Source organism: Hylobates moloch, unplaced genomic scaffold (assembly GCF_009828535.3).
Source record: "Hylobates moloch isolate HMO894 unplaced genomic scaffold, HMol_V3 SCAFFOLD_3, whole genome shotgun sequence".
NCBI lineage: Eukaryota > Metazoa > Chordata > Mammalia > Primates > Hylobatidae > Hylobates > Hylobates moloch.
Genome location: NW_026652278.1, coordinates 90,972,327 through 90,991,346, shown reverse-complemented (window position 1 = coordinate 90,991,346; position 19,020 = coordinate 90,972,327). Strand labels below are relative to the sequence as shown.

At 40.9% G+C, this 19,020-nt stretch overlaps 1 protein-coding gene across 21 annotated transcripts in view; it reads right to left on the bottom strand.

The window, feature by feature from the left end:
• Window positions 1–19,020, bottom strand: part of PARD3 (par-3 family cell polarity regulator) — a 716,537-nt gene that overhangs the window by 610,111 nt on the left and 87,406 nt on the right. Inside the window, exon 1 of one of the 21 annotated variants that reach the window (XM_058436549.1) lies at window positions 15,667–15,777. The exons of the other annotated variants lie outside the window; for them this stretch is intronic. Coding sequence (XP_058292532.1) covers window positions 15,667–15,777 — 111 coding nt within the window. Of the gene's footprint in view, window positions 1–15,666; window positions 15,778–19,020 lie in introns of those variants that run through there. 21 annotated transcript variants of the gene reach the window in all.

Sequence of the window (19,020 nt, the reverse complement as noted above, 5' to 3'; positions counted from 1 at the left end):
TTTTTTTTTTTTTTTTTTTTTTTTTTTTTGAGACAGAGTTTTGCTCTTGTTGCCTAGGCTAGAGTGCAATGGTGCAATCTCGGCTCACTGCAACCTCTGCCTCCTGGGTTCAAGCGATTCTCCTGCCTCAGCCTCCCGAGCAGCTGGGATTACAGGCATGCACCACCACCCCTGGCTAATTTTGTATTTTTAGTAGAGACAGGGTTTCTCCATGTTGGTCAGGTTGGTCTCGCACTCCCAACCTCAGGTGATCCACCTGCCTCAGCCTCCCAAAGTGCTGGGATTACAGGTGTGAGCCACCGTACCCAGCCTCAGGATGGCTTTGAATGTGGCCCAACACACATTCATAAACTGTCTCAAAATAATATCAGATTTTTTTTTTGCAATTTTTGTTTTACCTCATCAGATATTGTTAGTGTATTTTATGTGTGGTCCAAGATCACACTTCTTCTTCCAATGTGGCCCAAGGATACCAAAAGATTGGATGTCCCTGCTTTAAAGACATACAGATAAATTGTGCACAGCTGGTGACCTGGGCCTTGATGACAAGGGCATCTAGTGAGTGCAAGCCTTATCTGTCAGTAGCCACAAAAAGGACAATAAAATGACTCTGTGGTTAAGTGGCCTGAAACTGCACAAGTCATTTCCTCTTTGTGGGCACCCAAGTCCTTTTGTATAGAAATGAAGGAGCTGGATGGTCTCTGGGGTTCCTATATTGCTCTACCAGTCTATGATGCTATATCAGAAAAATTAAACAAACTCCAGGCAGCCTTTTTTCCACAAGTAGAAATAAAACAGCCATTCCTACCAACACATAATTAGATCTTGAAAACAACCCATAATACAAAATTAAAAGTGCCTAATCTCCTCTACAACATTCCGTGTTAAACATGCATTTATAAGCATGTTCCCCTGCAATCGCAGAGTTCAAAGTTCTGTAGACACCATTCACCCAGAACAGCTTTCCAAACCCTGAGAGTCTGGTGGAGGTGCTGGAAACACCATGAGCAAGCAAGGTCACAGTCCCACGCAGATTACTGGAAAAGCCTCCTAAGAGCAAGAAAAGTCAAATATGGAGAAGAGTGTCCACGTGGCTACTACTGGACACATTTCTATATTTACCATGCACTCTGACAGCAGCTGGGGATAGCAGGATGGCATGGTGCACACCACCAGTGAATTAAGAACCAAACACCCAGTCTGAAAATAATTGTGTTATGCAATAACAGCGGTACAGGCAAATCTATAATAAAACCCCTGTTCTACAACACTTAAATATCAATTTCGGGGCCAAGCGCAGTGGCTCACGCCTATAATCCCAGTACTCTGGGAGGCCGAGATGGGTGGATTGTCTGAGCTCAGGAGTTCGAGACCACCCTGGGCAACATGGTAAAGCCCTGTCTCTACTAAAATACAAAAAATTAGTTGGGCATGGTGGCACACACCTGTAATCCCAGCTACTTGGGAGGCTGAGGCAGGTGAATTGCTTGAGCCTGGGAGGTGGAGGTTGCAGTGAGCCAAGATGGCGCCACTGCACTCCAGCCTGGGTGACAGAGACTCGTCTCAAAAAAAAAAAAAAAATCAATTTTGGGAGGCAAGCCATAGGTATATGAAAAGGTCACTAACAATACTCAGTTATGCAAATCCTAAGTGCCAACCAAGCAGTACAGGAATTGAGAAAATACAGAAAACACTAAAGACAAGGAATGCTTCATGAAGAAATGGTCATTTATTTTCAATCAGGAGAAATCTTAGGACAAAGGTGAGGATGTCAAAACATGCACAGTGAAGCCGGGCACGGTGGCTCACACCTGTAATCCCAGCACTGTGGGAGGCCGAGGCCAGAGGATTGCTTGAACCCAGGAGTTCGAAACCAGCTTGGGCAACAAAGTGAGACCAAGTCTCCACAAAAGGCAAAATAATCGCTTGGCCGTGCACGGTGGCTCACGCTTGTAATCCCAGCAGTTTGGGAGGCCGAGGCGGGTGGATCACGAGGTCAGGAGATCGAGACCACGGTGAAACTCTGTCTCTACTAAAAATACAAAAAATTAGCCGGGCGTGGTGGCGGGTGCCTGTAATCCCAGCACTTCGGGAGGCTGAGGCAGGCAGATCACCTGAGGTCAGGAGTTCGAGACCAGCCTGGACAACATGGTGAAACCCTGTCTCTACTAAAAAATACAAAAATTAGCCGGGCGTGGTGGCAGGTGCCTTAATCCCAGCTACTTGGGAGGCAGAAGCAAGAGAATCGTTTGAACCCGGAAGGAGCAGGTTGCAGTGAGCCGAGATTGAGCCATTGCACTCAAGCCTGGGGGACAAGAGCAAGACTCAAAAAAAAATAAAAAATAAAAATAAAAACGCATGGTGTATTGAAACAACCAGGGAAAAAGCCTAGAAACAATGCACTCCTTCACAACTTGTGGTTTTGTCCTTATTCATCCTTTCTCCCCACAATATACTGATACGTTGAGTTGAGCCAGGCACGTATAAGATCTCTGCTAGGGGTAGACTAGGGCAGAGCCCTTTTTAGACCTGTCTGAAAAAAGCTAGCGCTCGAATCCTAACCTTCATGTCATCATTAATTGTGATGTTTGTTCTAAACAACCTTAAAGCAACGTAATACACCACCAACAGAAACAGCAAATGTAAATCCAGAATTTGAGGTTTCAAGGGAATAAAAGCATTTCAAAAGGCCCCAAATAAATTTTAATTCTAAAATTTTAAGGATTATTTCATTTTCTTATATCCTCCCTCTACTTTTTTTAAGTTAAATCCCTTCTCATCCCTCCAATCGTTTAATATTAATAGTTACTTAATACATTCCTGAGTGCAGTGCAGCAACACTTCCTGTTTATCAAAAGACTAAAATAAATAGCAGGTCAACAAGACTAGACAAGGAAAACACAAAACTCGTTTGACAACTGGGGCCAGAAACATGTGCGTACGCATGCGAGAAAAACAACCACCTATCTTTTTAGTTGGACCTGCTCGATATCGTACAGCAAGCAGATTATTTCAGTAGAACCCTCAATCCATGCCCCTCTTGCTTTCTCCCCTCCAAAAAGACATTTAAAGCCAACCAGAGATTTGAGCAATGAATTTATGAACTTTAAGTTCAAGACTTTTAACTTTCATATTACAATGTAGTGATGAATATTACCAATGTGATACGATTAACAAAATTAGCACCTCCTCATATGTGAAATATGGTACTAAAGCCCATTCTTGCTGAAAATCTAGGATGATAAACAACTCACAGGGCAAACGCCATGTGGTTAGGTGGGTGTGTTTGTTTTGATGCGAAGCCTCCAGTTTTGTTCCTGTCTAGGCCTGTCCCACAGTCATCTGACATTCCTGCAAAAACCTGTCTTTATTTTGGATGGACACACAAGCAATGGAATTGGCACTGAAATTTCAGCTTATGGTGCAGGGTATGTTAGGATACAATTTCCCCCTGAAGTAAATACTGAAACACTGACATGTGGGTTTGTTTTGCTTTCTTACTTTTAAAAATTTGCGAACGGGCATGGCAGCTTATGCCTATAATCCCAGTACTTTGGGAGGCCCAGGCGGGTGGATCGCCTGAGTGTCAGGCATTCGAGACTAGCCTGGCCAACATGGCGAAACCCTGTCTCTATTAAAAATACAAAAAATTAGCCAGGTGTGGTGGTGAGTGCCTGTAATCCCAGCTACTTGGGAGGACAATTGCTTGATTCTCTGAGGCAGAAGAATTGCTTGAAACCAGGAGGCGGAGGTTGCAGTGAGCTGAGATCACACCACTGCACTATAGCCTGGGCAACAGAGCAAGGCTCTGTCAAAAAAAAAAAAAGCCTTGGAAATAATGCCACTGTGTACTATGTCAAGAATTCTAGCCAGGCGCAGTGACTCAGGCCTATAATCTCAGCACTTTGGGAGGCTGAAGCGGGTGGATCACCTGAGGTCAGGAGTTCAAGACCAGCCTGACTAACATGGAGAAATCTTGTCTCTACTAAAAATACAAAATTAGCCAGGTGTGGTAGCGCATGCCTGTAATCCCAGCTACTTGGGAGGCTGAGGCAGGAGAATCACTTGAACTCGGGAGGTGGAGGTTGCGGTGAGCCAAGATCACGCCATTGCACTCCAGCCTGGGCAACGAGAGTGGAACTCTGTCTCAAAAAAAAAAGAAAATAATTCTCAACCCACCTAAAATAAACAGGATAAAGACCTAAATAAGTCATGATAAAGACATCTGCCAGAGCATACACCACCAATCATAAAAACATTCCAAAATTATATAGTAAGGCTAAATCTACCATAATTTACACAAAATAATTTGCCTTTAAGGATTTTCACTCTCAATTAAAAGGCCCAATGTTATGATGAAGTAAAAGAAAACACTTTTCAGGCTGATTAGAGGACACAGCAGAACAATGAGCTGCATTATTCCAGAAAGGCAGTAGAAGTATCCTGAGAGTCGTGACTCGTTTGTTCTAAATCTATATCAACTATTCAAATAACTTTGAACAAGCTTACCTAAAGGAATCTGATACACAGGCAGAAACTTACTCGGTTATATATCAATCTTAAGCAATGTCATGCTCCTTACAAAGACCAACAGCAACCAAAAGAAATCAATTCCAGAACTGAAGAGACTGCATTCTAAAATTAACAGAATTTTAATATTCAAATTAAGTTATTTCCTTCCTGTACCTCCATCCTGTCTTTGAAAAGAGTCGTGGAGCAAATAGGGCGTAAAGTAAGCTATGTGAAAAGAAGAAAAACCACAGAGACCAATGCCACAGGAATGCTGAAGCTGCACACACAGGGTGTGCCTGGGCAGCCAGCAAGCTGAGGGCAAGGAAGGAGTCTGACCCTCTCCTCCAACCCCATCACCAGCGAAAAGGCGATATCCTGAGAGGGACTCCCGAGCATTCCCCAGGAGTGCCAGACATTCACAGTGATAGCTGAGTGACCAGGGAGCTCAACTACTTGCAGGGTTCCCAAGGGAGCAAGGCCCTGCTCTTCCACATTGCGAATCACACACAGTTCCTGTACAGCCATCTCCTGGAGGCATAAAATTCCCAGCTGTCACCAATTATGATAAAAATAAAGTGAGATCCATTCAGTTATCTGCTGGAAGATATAACTAAAGCATTAAATACCACTGCTAATCTGAGTTATGTGAAAAATATATATTTTGGGGTTACACCAATACCTTCAATTAAGCATGTACTAAATTACAACATACAAACTCTAACACTAGAAAAACAATGGCTTTAATATTGTCTAAACAGGCTGGGTGCAGTGGCTCACGCCTGTAATCCTAGAGCTTTGGGAGGCCAAACCAGGCAGATCGCTTGAGTCCGGGAGTTCAAGACCAGCCTTGGCAACATGGTGAGATCCCATCTCTAAAAAAAATAATAATAAAAAATACAAAAATTAGCCAGGCATGGCGCCATGCACCTGTAGTCCCAGCTACTCCAGAGGCTAAGGTAGAAGGACCACCTGAGCCCAGGGAGTTCAAGGCTGCAGTAAGACATGATGGTGCCACTGCACTCCAGCCTTGTGATAAAGTGAGGTCCTGTCTCAAAATATGTATTTTTGAGACATATATTTATATATTTTTATATATATACTGTTGTTTTATGTATATATATAGACTGCTTATCTATCTATATATAGATTGTCTAAACAGTAACAAGTAAGATTTGCCCGTCACTCACTGTCATTCACTCCTGCTATCTCCAGTGGTTATCGCCTGCACAGAAATCAAATTGTAGTTTACCTAGTCCAAGTTTTAATAATAAACTGGCTCAATGCTTCTGCACAAGGTCACTATAAACTATAATCATAGAAAACATCCATGTATGTGTTTTGAGAAATGAGGACTGAAGAACCAGCCTGGCCACTTAATCTCCTGTGACAGTAGGGTAAGATCAGGCTTGATGTTCAACATGGTACTCTCTGGGGTCGTTCCATCTCACTCTCCAGGGCAGGACACTTTGGGCCTCACACTTCCTGCGCACACTTGCCCCACAATCTTCTTGCCTATGCTCTGAAAGCTGTTGATAGCCTTCATCTCAAAAACATTTAACTTCATATATTTTGCCTCAGCATTTAGAATATCAAAAAGCATTTTGTAAGCCACCTTTCAAAACACAGTATCTTCTTTAGAAAGTGAGGCAGAAGGCAGGATATTAGTTTAATATTCCTTTTTGCCAAATACATATATTGAACATGATGAAATATTTACCAGTATAACTATCTGATATCTAAGATTTATTTCCAAATGATGGAATGGAAATAGTGCGAGGGTATAGAAGAAACAAGATTGGCCAAAAATGTGAATTGCTGAAGTTGGGTGACAGGTACATGGAGGTATGTTATTCTCTTAACAATTATGGTATATTTGAAATTTTCCCTAATGAAAACATATTTTTACAAAAATACATATATTGGCCAGGCACGGTGGCTTACACCTATAATTCCAGCACTTTGGGAGGCTGAGGTGGGAGATCACCTGAGCTCAGGAGTTCAAGACCAGCCTGGCCAACACGGCAAAATCCTGTGTCTACTAAAAATATAAAAATTAGCCAAGCATGGTGGCACATGCCTGTAATCCCAGCTACTTGGGAGGCAGCGGCAGGAGAACCTAGGAGGCCTGGGCAACAAAGCAAGGCTCTGTCTGGGGGAAAAAAAAGAAATCATATACTGACTTGAAAGGTTAGAGGATGCCTTTGATTTACATGTATCCAATAAAACCATACAAGAAAAAGGCCATCAATGATGGCTGAAACAGACAGCCAGAGAGACACACAGAAGCAAAGTCACTATGTTTATCATGCATTTCTGGTTGCTTTTTTCCTTAAAGAAGCATAGTGCCTTTGACTTCCGTTTCTGACTTCCCAAATTTTAAGGTCACCTCTGATAAGATCATAAACTTCTTTGAGCTCACATCACCAATTATTTCAAACTCTGTTTGAAAAACCAAAACGTATTACATATCAATCAGATCATAGTAATTAATCTCAGCTTTATGATGTCAGAAGACTTTTAAACTTCCCATTTTCCACAGCTTGTTCCCCGCCTGGGGAAAAAACTCAATCACTTCATAAATCTGGCATCTTCCTAGTACACTGTGTTTTAAAATATGCTCAAGTATTGATCACGGTGATGCAGCGGAGGAACCGCGGGCTTGAGCACACCGCAGGGATGCAGGACCAGGGATGAGGGGGCTTCTTTATGGGACATCTGTAATCACACCCTAGGCTCACAATGGAAGGGTGCCGCAGGCTGGGAGCTGGGCTCCTTTCACTTTCCAGTTCAAGTTCTCTTGTCTACACTTCACTGGTGGATCTGTTACTGATATTAAAACCCAAAGCCACCAGCAGAGAGCACTCAATGAGCACAAGCTTGGTAATTCCTGTTCACTGCAGAGGGAAACAGGAGTACACATCATTAAAGCAAGAACACATTCTTAATGGAAACTTCGTATGGAGCACGGGGGCAGTATAATCCGAAATTCAAATAAACTCAAGTGTTCGTGAGAAAATAAGCATGTAATCCTAAAGATTCTATGAAATGCATCCCATATTGTTTAATTATTTATCTCTCAGGGTATTTTTTTTTTAAGTCCATGCAGTATGGTTGGAAACTGCATTGTGATATATGGCTTTCTCCATGCAATTAAAATAGCCTTGCAAGTCATGCCCATTTTTAAAAGCTTATACAAGCACCTATTCTCTTGCAGTGGTGAAGATAGCACTGTAATTTCCCTTCAGTTCTCTTACATAACTAAAGAGTTTTTTGTTTTGTTTATAAGCTCATACATTGGCTAGAAAAAATTATAAATTTGCTGGTACATTTCTAAACTTGCTAGGAAAAAAATTAAGTTATATATAAGAGGCTTCCCTGTTCTAATCCCAATAAAATATTTAAAATAATTTTATTATGATCACAGTAAACACAGCACATAGAACTATAGGAAATACTATAGTGAATATATATAAGCTAAACTGGCTAGTTGTCACTAAACCCAGGAACTAGAAAACTGACCATGACATATTTTTGTTTTTCTTTTTTACTGTTACGTTGTATTATGAACTCAAGACAAAGGCAGGGGTGTAGGGGGAAGAAGAGCTCTGGGGATAGGTCAAGTCAGCTGAGCTGTGCTACCACGGGCAGGAGCAGTCTGCAGGAGAAGCCCTGCACATCAATCTACTGGATGCTGTAGCCCAAGTGACAATGAAATAACTGTGGAGCAACTGCTGGAGCAGTAGAAATGCTAGATCTTCTAAAATCCACTCCGTGAGCTGATTAGTCACAAATATGAAGGAAGCATCAGCTCGTTCAGTACAAGCAATGAAGCCTAGGAATTAACAGTGAAGACTGGACATAGCTGGAGCAAATGACTTAACCTCTCTCTGCCCCAGTTTCCCTCATCTGAGAAATGTGAGTAACAAGAGTCCCTTACTCATAGAATTGTTAAAAGGATTTGAATGAGTCAAAACTTTATTTTTGTGTGTGTGTGTGTGTGAGACGGAGTCTCACTCTGTCGCCCAGGCTGGAGTGCAGTGGCGTGATCTCAGATCACTGCATGCTCCAACTCCCAGGTTCAAGGGATTCCCCTGCCTCAGCCTCCTGAGTAGCTGGGGTTACAGGTGACTGCCACCACACCTGGCTAATTTTTCTATTTTTAGTAGAGACGGGGTTTCACCATGTTGGACCAAGGTGGTCTTGAACTCCTGGCCTCTGGGTGATCCACCCGCCTCGGCCCCCCAAAGTGCTGAGATTCCAGGTGTGAGCCACCACGCCCAGCCGAGTCAAAACTTTTCAAGCTCCCCAAATAGCTCAAGGCATTCAGTCACTGCTAAGTATTCGTTGCCATTCTGATAAGCCAGGATTTTCACAACAGTCCCTACTTCCTCAACTGTGTGGACTAGTGTTATTCATCGTTAAAATCTACCCTTGGGGGGCACAATATCTAGTGTCACTCTATCTCAAAAGGGAATGAGGGAATACATGGTGGTTCTCAATCCTGGCTATATCAGAAACACCTGTGAGCTTTACTAACTACACAACACCCCAACCAAGACCAAGTGAATTAGAAAGAAACCCAGATGACACAATGTCCAGCCAGCTTGGGGAGCTAACACCAGGACTGCAACTGAACAACAAAAGTTACTTTGCAAAAAGGCAGATACTTTACTGCACCTAAAACGTTATTTGCTTGCTGTGGACTAGTTCTACTGTCTTGAGTGAATGCATTTGTGTGTTGTTGTTTTTTTAACCCCATGTTCTCAGTCATGTAACAGATAACTGCAGTATCTAAGCATACATGTCTTTAGAATGTCGTTTGGTGAAAGTTCTTTCCAGCCTTAAGGGAGTGTAAAGGTAATCAATTAGCACCACAAGGATTTCTGCCTAACATGTCTTTTAACCATCAACAGATGTCATATAACTTCCTAAAGATCTTGGCTGTAACTATTTTTATACTTAGAACAAATCGAGTTAATGTTTTACTAAAACAAAAGCTTGGCCAGGCACAATGGCTCACGCCTGTAACCCCAGCACTTTGGGAGGTGGGTGAATCACCTAAGTTAAGGAGTTCAAGACCAGCCTCGTCAACATGGTGAAACTGTGTCTCTATTAAAAACACAAAAAATTAGCCGGGCACAGTGTCTCACGCCTGTAATCCCAGCACTTTGGAAGGCCAAGGCGGGTGGATCACCTGAGGTCAGGAGTTTGAGACCAGCCTGGCCAACATGGTGAAACCCCGTCTCTACTAAAAATACAAAAATTAGCCAGGCGTGGTGGCACACACCCATAATCCCAGCTACTCGGGAGGCTGAGGCAGGAGAATCACTTGAGCCCAGGAGGCAGAGGTTGCAGTGAGCCGAGATCGTGCCACTAAACTCCAGCCTGGGCGACAGAGACCCTGTCTCAAAACACACACACACACAAAATTAGCCGGGCGTGGTGGCAGGCACCTGTAGTCCCAGCTACTCGGGAGGCTGAGGCTGAGGAGAATCACTTGAACCCAGGAGGTGGAGGCTACAGTGAGCCGAGAATGCGCCACTGCACTCCAGCCTGGGCGGCAAGAGTGATCTCCGTCTCCAAAAAAAAAGTGGGGGGAGGTGAGAGGGGGGGTCTTTTCTGTCTCATATGTATAAGGAAAGGCCAGCATTACATCTTTATACTTTCTCCTCTCTGAGCACAGACCTCTGAACTTCTCCTCTGACCACAGAGCCCTCTATTGTCGGCAACTTTCCACCCTCTTCTGTGGACAGGGAATCAAGTCCAGTCTTTGCTTTGCCAATAACCAGCTGGGTAAGCTCAGACAAATAAAAGCTCTGCCCATTCTCCAATAAAGGGGAAGTACAAGATCTACAGGCACCACTGCTCTTACCATTACACTATCCTTAGAGCCCACAAAGCAATTCCCCCTGCACCCTGTGTGGTGGGGGATTCCATCCTTCCAATATGTTTACAGACTTTGGCTCAAGAGTCACAAGCTCATGAGCCTATGGGAGCCAGGCAGGTAAATGAGGGGCAGGATGAGTGGGTGCCTGCAAGCCTGAGAGCATGAATCCTATCTAAGGAACAGCTGCCACTGGCGGCATACAAGCTTGCTCTGACCCAGGCTCCCCAGGTCTCAGGAAGCACTGCACATTCCCATGTTTTATGCTGCATCTTCTCAATTTCTCAGGCTGGCCATGACAGACATCATTAAAGCAATGTGTTCTAGCCTTCTCCCTGCAGGCAGGACAAGCCTCATAGGACCCAAAGTACATCAGTCCTTCCAGACTGCTGACACCTGCAAGCACAGAGAACTACCACCTTGTACTCTGTAGTCAAAATTTATTTAACTGAAGCAAGTCTGAGCACAGCAACAAGAGAGATTGCTATGTTTATTTTTCTTGAAAGACAACAACAAAAAAAAACAGTCCAAGTTTATATACATAATGATTTATAGGCACTTTGAAGCCTTTAAGGTTTTCTTTCTGCTCCTGGTCTCTCATCTCTCCATTCCCAATCATACACTGACTGTTACCAGAATAACATTCCTACAGCCCTGTTATGAAACCCCCGCCTGTTGGAGAATGAAAAGCAGGTTTCTCTATTGCAGGTGAAACACAAGTATGCAACCCCCTCCCTCTGCCACACACACACACACACACACACACACACACTTCCATCCAACCCCTCCAGACTCAACCATTACCACACACTGGGCACAGGCCTTTTCAGCACCCGATATCTGACAAGCAACGTTCAACAACGTCAACCCGGAGACAATACAAGATCCTTGCAATGCATTCTGGATCAACAAGCAGGTATATTAAGTCTAATTTATTAGACTCTAGGCATTTCGAGGCTTCAAAGTATGTATGATGAGTCTGTAGGCAAGAAAAACACAGAGAAAAAGCCCTTTATTCTCTATTTTTCTATCTAGTTAAGAATTTACCAAATTTACCATAAGTAATAAAATATTGTTTTTAGAAAACACTCAAATTTAGGCTCTTCAATATTTGACAAAATTATATACTGCTTCAAATACATACAAATACACTTCAGGAAGCCTGTATATTAAATAGCAAATAAAGTATCTAAAGGATTCTGACGCTACATGTCATTTCTGAACATTTTTGTAATTTAGAGAAATAGTCACATTAGCAGCCAGCTAGTCCCACATCTTGAATACTTTCACGGAATTGCAATGACGCAGTGGCACTTCAGGGAAAAAAAGCACCAAACCTCTCTTCAACCCTGAAATGTATCCTAACAGATGAATAATAAAAATGGAAAATATGCACCTCAAAGTACTCTCCACTTTAAACTGATACACTTGTGTTTGTCCTAATGCTGCTAATCAGTTTCCAGTAAATATGTCACATTGTTGTCTATTTCTACGTGCTCCCAATTTGGATGAAGTCATCCCAAGCAGCAGTAAAAGGCTTTTATTGCCCAGCAGAATACAACCATTTCTGTACTTGCCTTTTGTTTCTCATTACCTAGATGTAGCAATCAAAAAGTCCAAATTTTCAAGAAGTACATTAGTTTTTTAAATGGTTTCTCATATTTAATATAATATTCTAGGTTTCATATCAGGCAAAATTCTCAAGTTATCCTCATGCAGCCATGCACTGCATAACATTTCAGTCAACAACAGACTGCACACGGACAGTGGTCCCATAAGACTGTAATACCGTATTTCTACTGCACCTTTTCTAGGTTCCGATATGTTTAGAAACACAACTATATACCACTCTGTTCTAATTGCCTGCAGTATTCAGGACAGTAACATGCTGTACAGGTTTGCAGTCCAAGAGCAACAGGTTAGACCACACAGCCAAGGTGTGCAGTAGGCTCTGCAACCTAGGTTTGTGTAAATTCACCTTATAATGCTCGCACCATGAAACTGCCTAACAACTCATTTCACAGAATGAATCCTCCTTAAGCGATGCGTGACTATGAATATAAATCCTTAAAATGCTGAATGCAGCCTATGCTTTTAAAGATATGATGCTATGGGCCAGGCGTGGAGGCTCATGCCTATAATCGTAGCACTTTGGGAAGTTGAGGTGGCTGGATCACTTGAGGTCAGGAGTTCAAAACCAGCCTGGCCAACACAGTGAAACCCCGTCTCTACTAAAAATACAAAAATTAGCCAGGCATGGTGGCGGGTGCCTGTAATCCCAGCTACTCGGGAGGCTAAGGCAAGAGAACCACTTGAACCCAGGAGGCGGAGGTTGCAGTGAGCCAACATCACACCACTGCACTCCAGCCTGGGCGACAGGGCAAGACTCCATATCAAAAAAAAAAAAAAAAAAGATATTCTATAAAAAAGGATTGTTGTGAGAATTTGAAGGATTCTACATGTAAAATGGAAGCTAAACATCTATAAATAGTAGAACTTGATTTAATATAGAAGGGTTTCCTACAATAAATGAGCCTGACAGGTAAGTGCCCCAAAAGTTTCCATTTAATTAAAAATCCACTAAGGAAGTTACACACACAAATTAACTTTATTATGCAGCGAGCAGTCTCCTGGAAGAGCCGGAAAAGTAATCTGACCGTGGTCCAAGGAGTTCCTTGTACTTCACTCCTGGCTATTGTGTACGCATCTGTGATCCATCCCCAGGGAGAGATTAAATTTAAACGGATTGGAAAGAGAAGAAAAGATCCTTCCTTCCGATAAAAACACATCCAACATCACCTCCCTCCCCTAGAAATCGGGGGCTTTCAACATGTGCTTTGGAGAATTTTAATAGGTTTTATAGCCTAAACCAGAGCTAAAGAGCAATTCATTAAGAATTTTAGTGTGTTTCTTAAAATACTCAATAAAACAAAATAATGTCTCAGGGCTATATCCTCACCTAAAATATTTTATAAAGGCCAGAATAAACCTGATACCAAAATCAGACAAATATGTATATATCTTCTCCCTCATGAACTAAGGTACAAAAATCAGCAACAATATATCACCAAATTAAATCCAACAATATATAAAAAGAAGTGGATGGGATACAAAAGCAACGCATCTACAAATCTCAACTCTCTCTCTCCAAAATCCAATTTTTTTTTTCCTAAAGGATAAATTAACCAGACCTGGAAATTAACGAGTTTGCAGATTGAAAAGTTTTCACCAATTTTATACTGCACTGTACAGCTATAAATTTACATAATGCAGGACTACTTTTTAACAATAATATAGAAATCAGGGGAAATCAATTTTTAAAAAACAAGATGAAGCCAAAGGCAGTATTCAAAATATACTCCATGGCCAGGAGCTCACGCCTGTAATCCCAACACTTTGGGAGGCCCAGGAAGGAGAACGGCTTGAGCCCAGGAGTTCAACACCAGCCTGGCCAATATGGCAAGCCATCGTCTCTACAAAAAAATTTAAAAATTAGCCATGTGTGATGATGCATGCCTGTAGTCCTACCTGTACTGGATAGGCTGAGGTGGGAGGCTTATTTGGGCATAGGAGTACAAGGCTGCAGAGAGCTATGATTGTACCACTGCACTCAGCCAAGGTGACTCTGTCTCCAAAATAAAATAAAATTGAAATAAATAAAAATTTAAATTTAAAAAACATACTCCATTAGGTCCTGCAAAGCAAGTAGACGCTGTGAGGATTCCAGCAGCCTTAATGAGTGCATACACACAAGGAAAGAACCACAACTATTCATTTCTCTTGTGAAATGCTTAAACCAGCCCACAGTTTGACCCGGTTATATAGCTCTATTAATGTAAGTACATAACTTTGTACCCCAAACTTAAGAATTTCACAGCTACAAATTTCTAAGGACAGGGTTTCCATATGATAAAGATATTTGTGCATACTTAAGTCATCATTATAAGCATCTGTTGAATATGCTTTGAGCAATTTCTTTACGCTGTTTTCTCTCACCTTTATAATGACCTTCCAAATCAGAAAAAAAGTCAAAATATAAAATTAAGACATCTTCTTTTAGGAATTCTTCTATAGCAGGACTGAGTTCCAACTTGCATGGCATAAAATGTATGCAAAGAAAATGTATTCTGATATAAGACCCTCAGTTGCCTACAGACTTCAATCAACTCATTTGGAGAGCTGTTCATTACCTCCTAGTCTTTTCAAGTCTTACTAGTCTTTACACAATCCACTGACATGGACAGCTGTAAAAGTTATACTTGCTGCTCTAGAGCTGACTAGACAAATTTGTAGTGATTAGCACATTACCTGAACTATCATTCCAAGCTTGTCTGAAAGCAACACAACAACCTATAGCTACATGTCCTATAAAATTAAAGTTTCTCATAAAATGACCACACTCTTGAGGTCATAAAATAATAAAAGTACTTATTTGCCATTAAAATCACAGAACTTTAAGAGATTGCAAAGACTCTAGAGGTCATCAACAACTGAGAAAAGTTAAAGTTCAAAAATCAAAAAGTAATTTTGTTCACAATCAAATAGTTGAATAGCAATATCCAACATTCCCATCTCCTAACTCCTTGTTCCACAGTCTCCTAGTTTTTTCATCATGCCACATACAGCTTACCAAAATCTTTATTTTTAATTTAAATCACAGGAAAGGCAAATGCTGTAACAAGTCTGCAAATATTTACAAGAGAGGAGTGAAGAAATAAGCCGATGAAATTCAGTGAGACAAGTATAATGAGAAATAATCCCAAGGCTCATTTTTCTCAGTTTCTCCGAATTGATAGGATAACAATAAATGGAAGGGAAGAAATGTTGCAAGACTAACTCTCAAAAAGAATAGCTATTTGCAGAATGAATCACAGCTATTAATCTTTTCTTGAAAAATATATGACAGCAGGGTGTTCTCCCTGTCTCTGACTTTAAAAGACCGGCTGCCAAAGGGCTATTCAATGAAACCATTACATACTATCATTACCATATGCACTCTTTCAACCTGAGAACGCTTATTGAAAGGTAAGGGAAAAAAAGGTATGCAATCTTCTGAAAACGTTAAACTACAAGACAGTCACATTAACAAAAGTACAGCTAAGTCCGACAATGCAGGTCTTCTCAAGTATATGCAAAAGTAGTAAAATGGAGACACTCTAGGGTAGGGGGCCTGAAGTAAACTGCACTAACCCCTGCCTCCACCCCCACCCATACAAAATGTCTTTGAAGTATTTTGTGAGGTATCTTGATTTTATTTTTAAAATACATACAGGCCAGGTGCAATGGCTGACACTTATAATGGCACTTTGGGAGGCCAAGGTGGGAGGACAGCTTGAGGCCAGGAGTTTGAGATCAGCCTGGGCAACACAGCAAGGCTCCATTTCTACAAAAAAAAATTTCTTTTAATTAGCCAGGCATAGTGGCATGTGCCTGTAGTTCCAGCTGGTTGGGAGGCTGAGGCGGGAGGATTGCTTGAACCCAGGAGTCTGGGGCTACAGTGAGCTGTGATCATACCACTGCACTCCAACCTGGAGGACAGAGAAAGACAATCAATCAATCAATAATAAATAATTAGTAATTCATCAGTGATAAATAGGTAAATGAGTTAAAATTCATATAAAATTTACGTTACACCATAATATTTGTCTTCGCAATACGAAAGTTGAGCCTTCAGATAAATGGAAAACCACCTCTGACAAACCCATACCTCCCCCAGCAATACTCACACCCAGTGTGAGGAACATACTGGAAGGCCACTACAAATAGCAACACAAGGGACAGCCATCAGGCACCAGGTAGACGAGGGACCCACGGAGGAGCTCCTCTGTGAAGACTCCAGTCTAGTGTCTCTTCCCCGCCTCCCACCCTCTCTTTGAGCTCCCTCTCTCTCCTGCCCTCTACAGGAAACAAGCTGATACTAAAATAAAGGCGTCTGGGACAAGGAAACAAGAAGTTCACCTCTCTCAATGGAAAACATAAAAGTCTCACTACTACAATGAAATATTTGCCTCTACTTAGACTTTATACCAAAGTTCAAAGTTAACACCGTTAATCACCATCCACAAAAGCATGACTAACCAAGTCATGATTAACTAGTCATCTCCTGACTGCAAATGCAAGTAGAATTTTCCCACTATCATTGACAGTGACTATTAGAATGTGTTGAAAATCCCTTACAATCACTCTTCCAAAAATGCTTCAGGACAAAATTTAAAGTAAAATAAAAATTTTATTCACTGACAGCTGTCTAAGATTCCAATACAAACATAATTCTATGTTGTGATTAAAAAGAAAAATTATTCAGCTTAAAAAAACAACTAGTGACAAACATGATTAGAGTTTTGTTTTGTTTCTTTTGAGATTGAGTCTCACTCTGTCACCCAGGCTGGAGTACAGTGGCACCATCTCGGCTCACCACAAACTCCTCCTCCTGGCTTCAAGCAATTCTCCCGCCTCAGCCTCCCAAGCGGCTGAGATTACAGGCGTGTGCCACCAAACCTGGCTAATTTTTGTATTTTTAGTAGAGACAGGGTTTGAGATCTGTGGGGTTTCACTATGTTGGCCAGGTTGGTCTCGCACTCCTGACCTCAGGTGATCCACTAGCCTTGGCCTCCCAAAGTGCTAGGATTATGGGCATGAGCCACCGCACCCTGTCATGGTTAGAGTTTTTATCAGGTATTTGTTCTGGAAAGCAGACTCAAAATTAATATAAACCATCTTTCTCAAAACTCCTAATATAAAGCTAACACCAATTCACAAAAGAAGAGAGTAAATTATGCTTCTGCAAAAGTAAAATCAAAGCTGTTTTTTTTTTTTTTACCATAAGCAGTCATAGAAAGAACAAAGCTGTTTTATACTTATTTCCCATAGACAAAATTAACCCCATATATAACAATCACTTATTCAGAAAAAGAAGTGCGAAGAGTAACCATATGGCTTTAATGTTTCCTAATCTCCTAATTTATTATTTAGAATGTTAAAACTTATTTCTCAGGTTCAAAAAAATCCTTTAAAAAACTTTTACCATAATGCCTTATCAGTATTACTCAACTACCAAAAAGTAAACTCATGACATTATATCAACACAGTACTACAAAAAGGCACGTGAGTGATACACTTCTGCACTTGAAAATCTGTCAAATTCCCATCATTGAAGATTACACATGTAAAAAATATATGGGGCCTTTTTTTTTTTTTTTTTTTTTTTGAGACGGAGTCTCACTCTGTCGCCCAGGCTGGAGTGCGGTGGCACGATCTCAGCTCACTGCAAGCTCCACCTTCCGGGTTCACGCCATTCTCCTGCCTCAGCTTCCATAGTAGCTGGGATTACAGGTGCCCGCCACCATGCCTGGCTAATTTTTTTTTGTATTTTTTGTAGAGATGGGGTTTCACTGTGTTAGCCAGGATGGTCTCAATCTCCTGACCTTGTGATCCGCCCACCTCAGCCTATATGGGCATTTTTAAAACAAAAGAAAAAACAAAAAACTTCACATGCTGTGTTGAAACAACTGGCTTTCCTATTGGAGGAGTGTGGGGAAGAAATTAGGTCACTATCTTACGAAATACAAAATCAATCCCATATGAATTCAAGATTAGATTCTAAATGCTTTCTGTCATTAATTTTAAACTATTAGATATAAAAAGAGAATATTTTTGCAATTTAAGGTGAGGCCTTCTTAAGCAAGACAATAGATGTTAATACCCAAAAGCCAGAAAGTTTAACATTTCTGTACAAAGTATGGTATATGACATTTTAAAAAGTTAAACAGCAGACAAAATACAGAAAATATATTTTCAATGTGTACTGCAGTTAAAGTTACTATTACAAAGGGCTTATGGAAAAAAAAAAAACTCCAAGAGCAAAATGGATAAATTAATAGGAAATTCTGAGAAAAGGATGTAAACATGTGAGAAAACAGTAAAATTCCCTGGTGCTAAGGGAAATTAAGGCAATGATGATGTAGCACTTTTTCAGTATATTAAAATGGACAAGAGAAAATAATAAGTAAATAACCTAGTATTCATGAGAGAGATCAATTATCTTTTTTTAGGGCAATTTGTCAATAATAAGACGTAAGTTGTACATTTCTTTTGCTCTAAGCTACTCACAGCTTCCATACACAAGAATAAAGCTGTAGAGATGCTACAGCACTAGTTATTTACAGCAGAAAATTTGAGAAAATATTCTTTTCATTAAAGGCATAAAGTTATGATAGTTTCATATGATATTATGGAATATGCAGTAACGATTACAGGACTTCTCACTAGCTGCAAATTGAAATTCTGACTCAATCTGACATTGAACCCCAATACAACTAACCACATTCAAAGTTCTGTCCCTGCTCCTTGAATGATCTGTTCCAACACAACAGATCTGCTGCCATTCCCAAAATCTGGCTTATATTAAGCATTCCATCTCCCTGACTTCATCAGCAATGAATATCAAAATGGGCTAACCTACCCACATGGGCTTCCAAATTTTCCCATAAGAAAATAAAGTAGATATATGCAATGATTTAACTGAAAAGATTCTCATCAGGCCCTTTGCAGTATAAAAGGAAAAAAAATTTGAAACAATTAACCCCCCTTATTTTTTATTCCCTTTTTTTTTTTTTTTTTTTTTT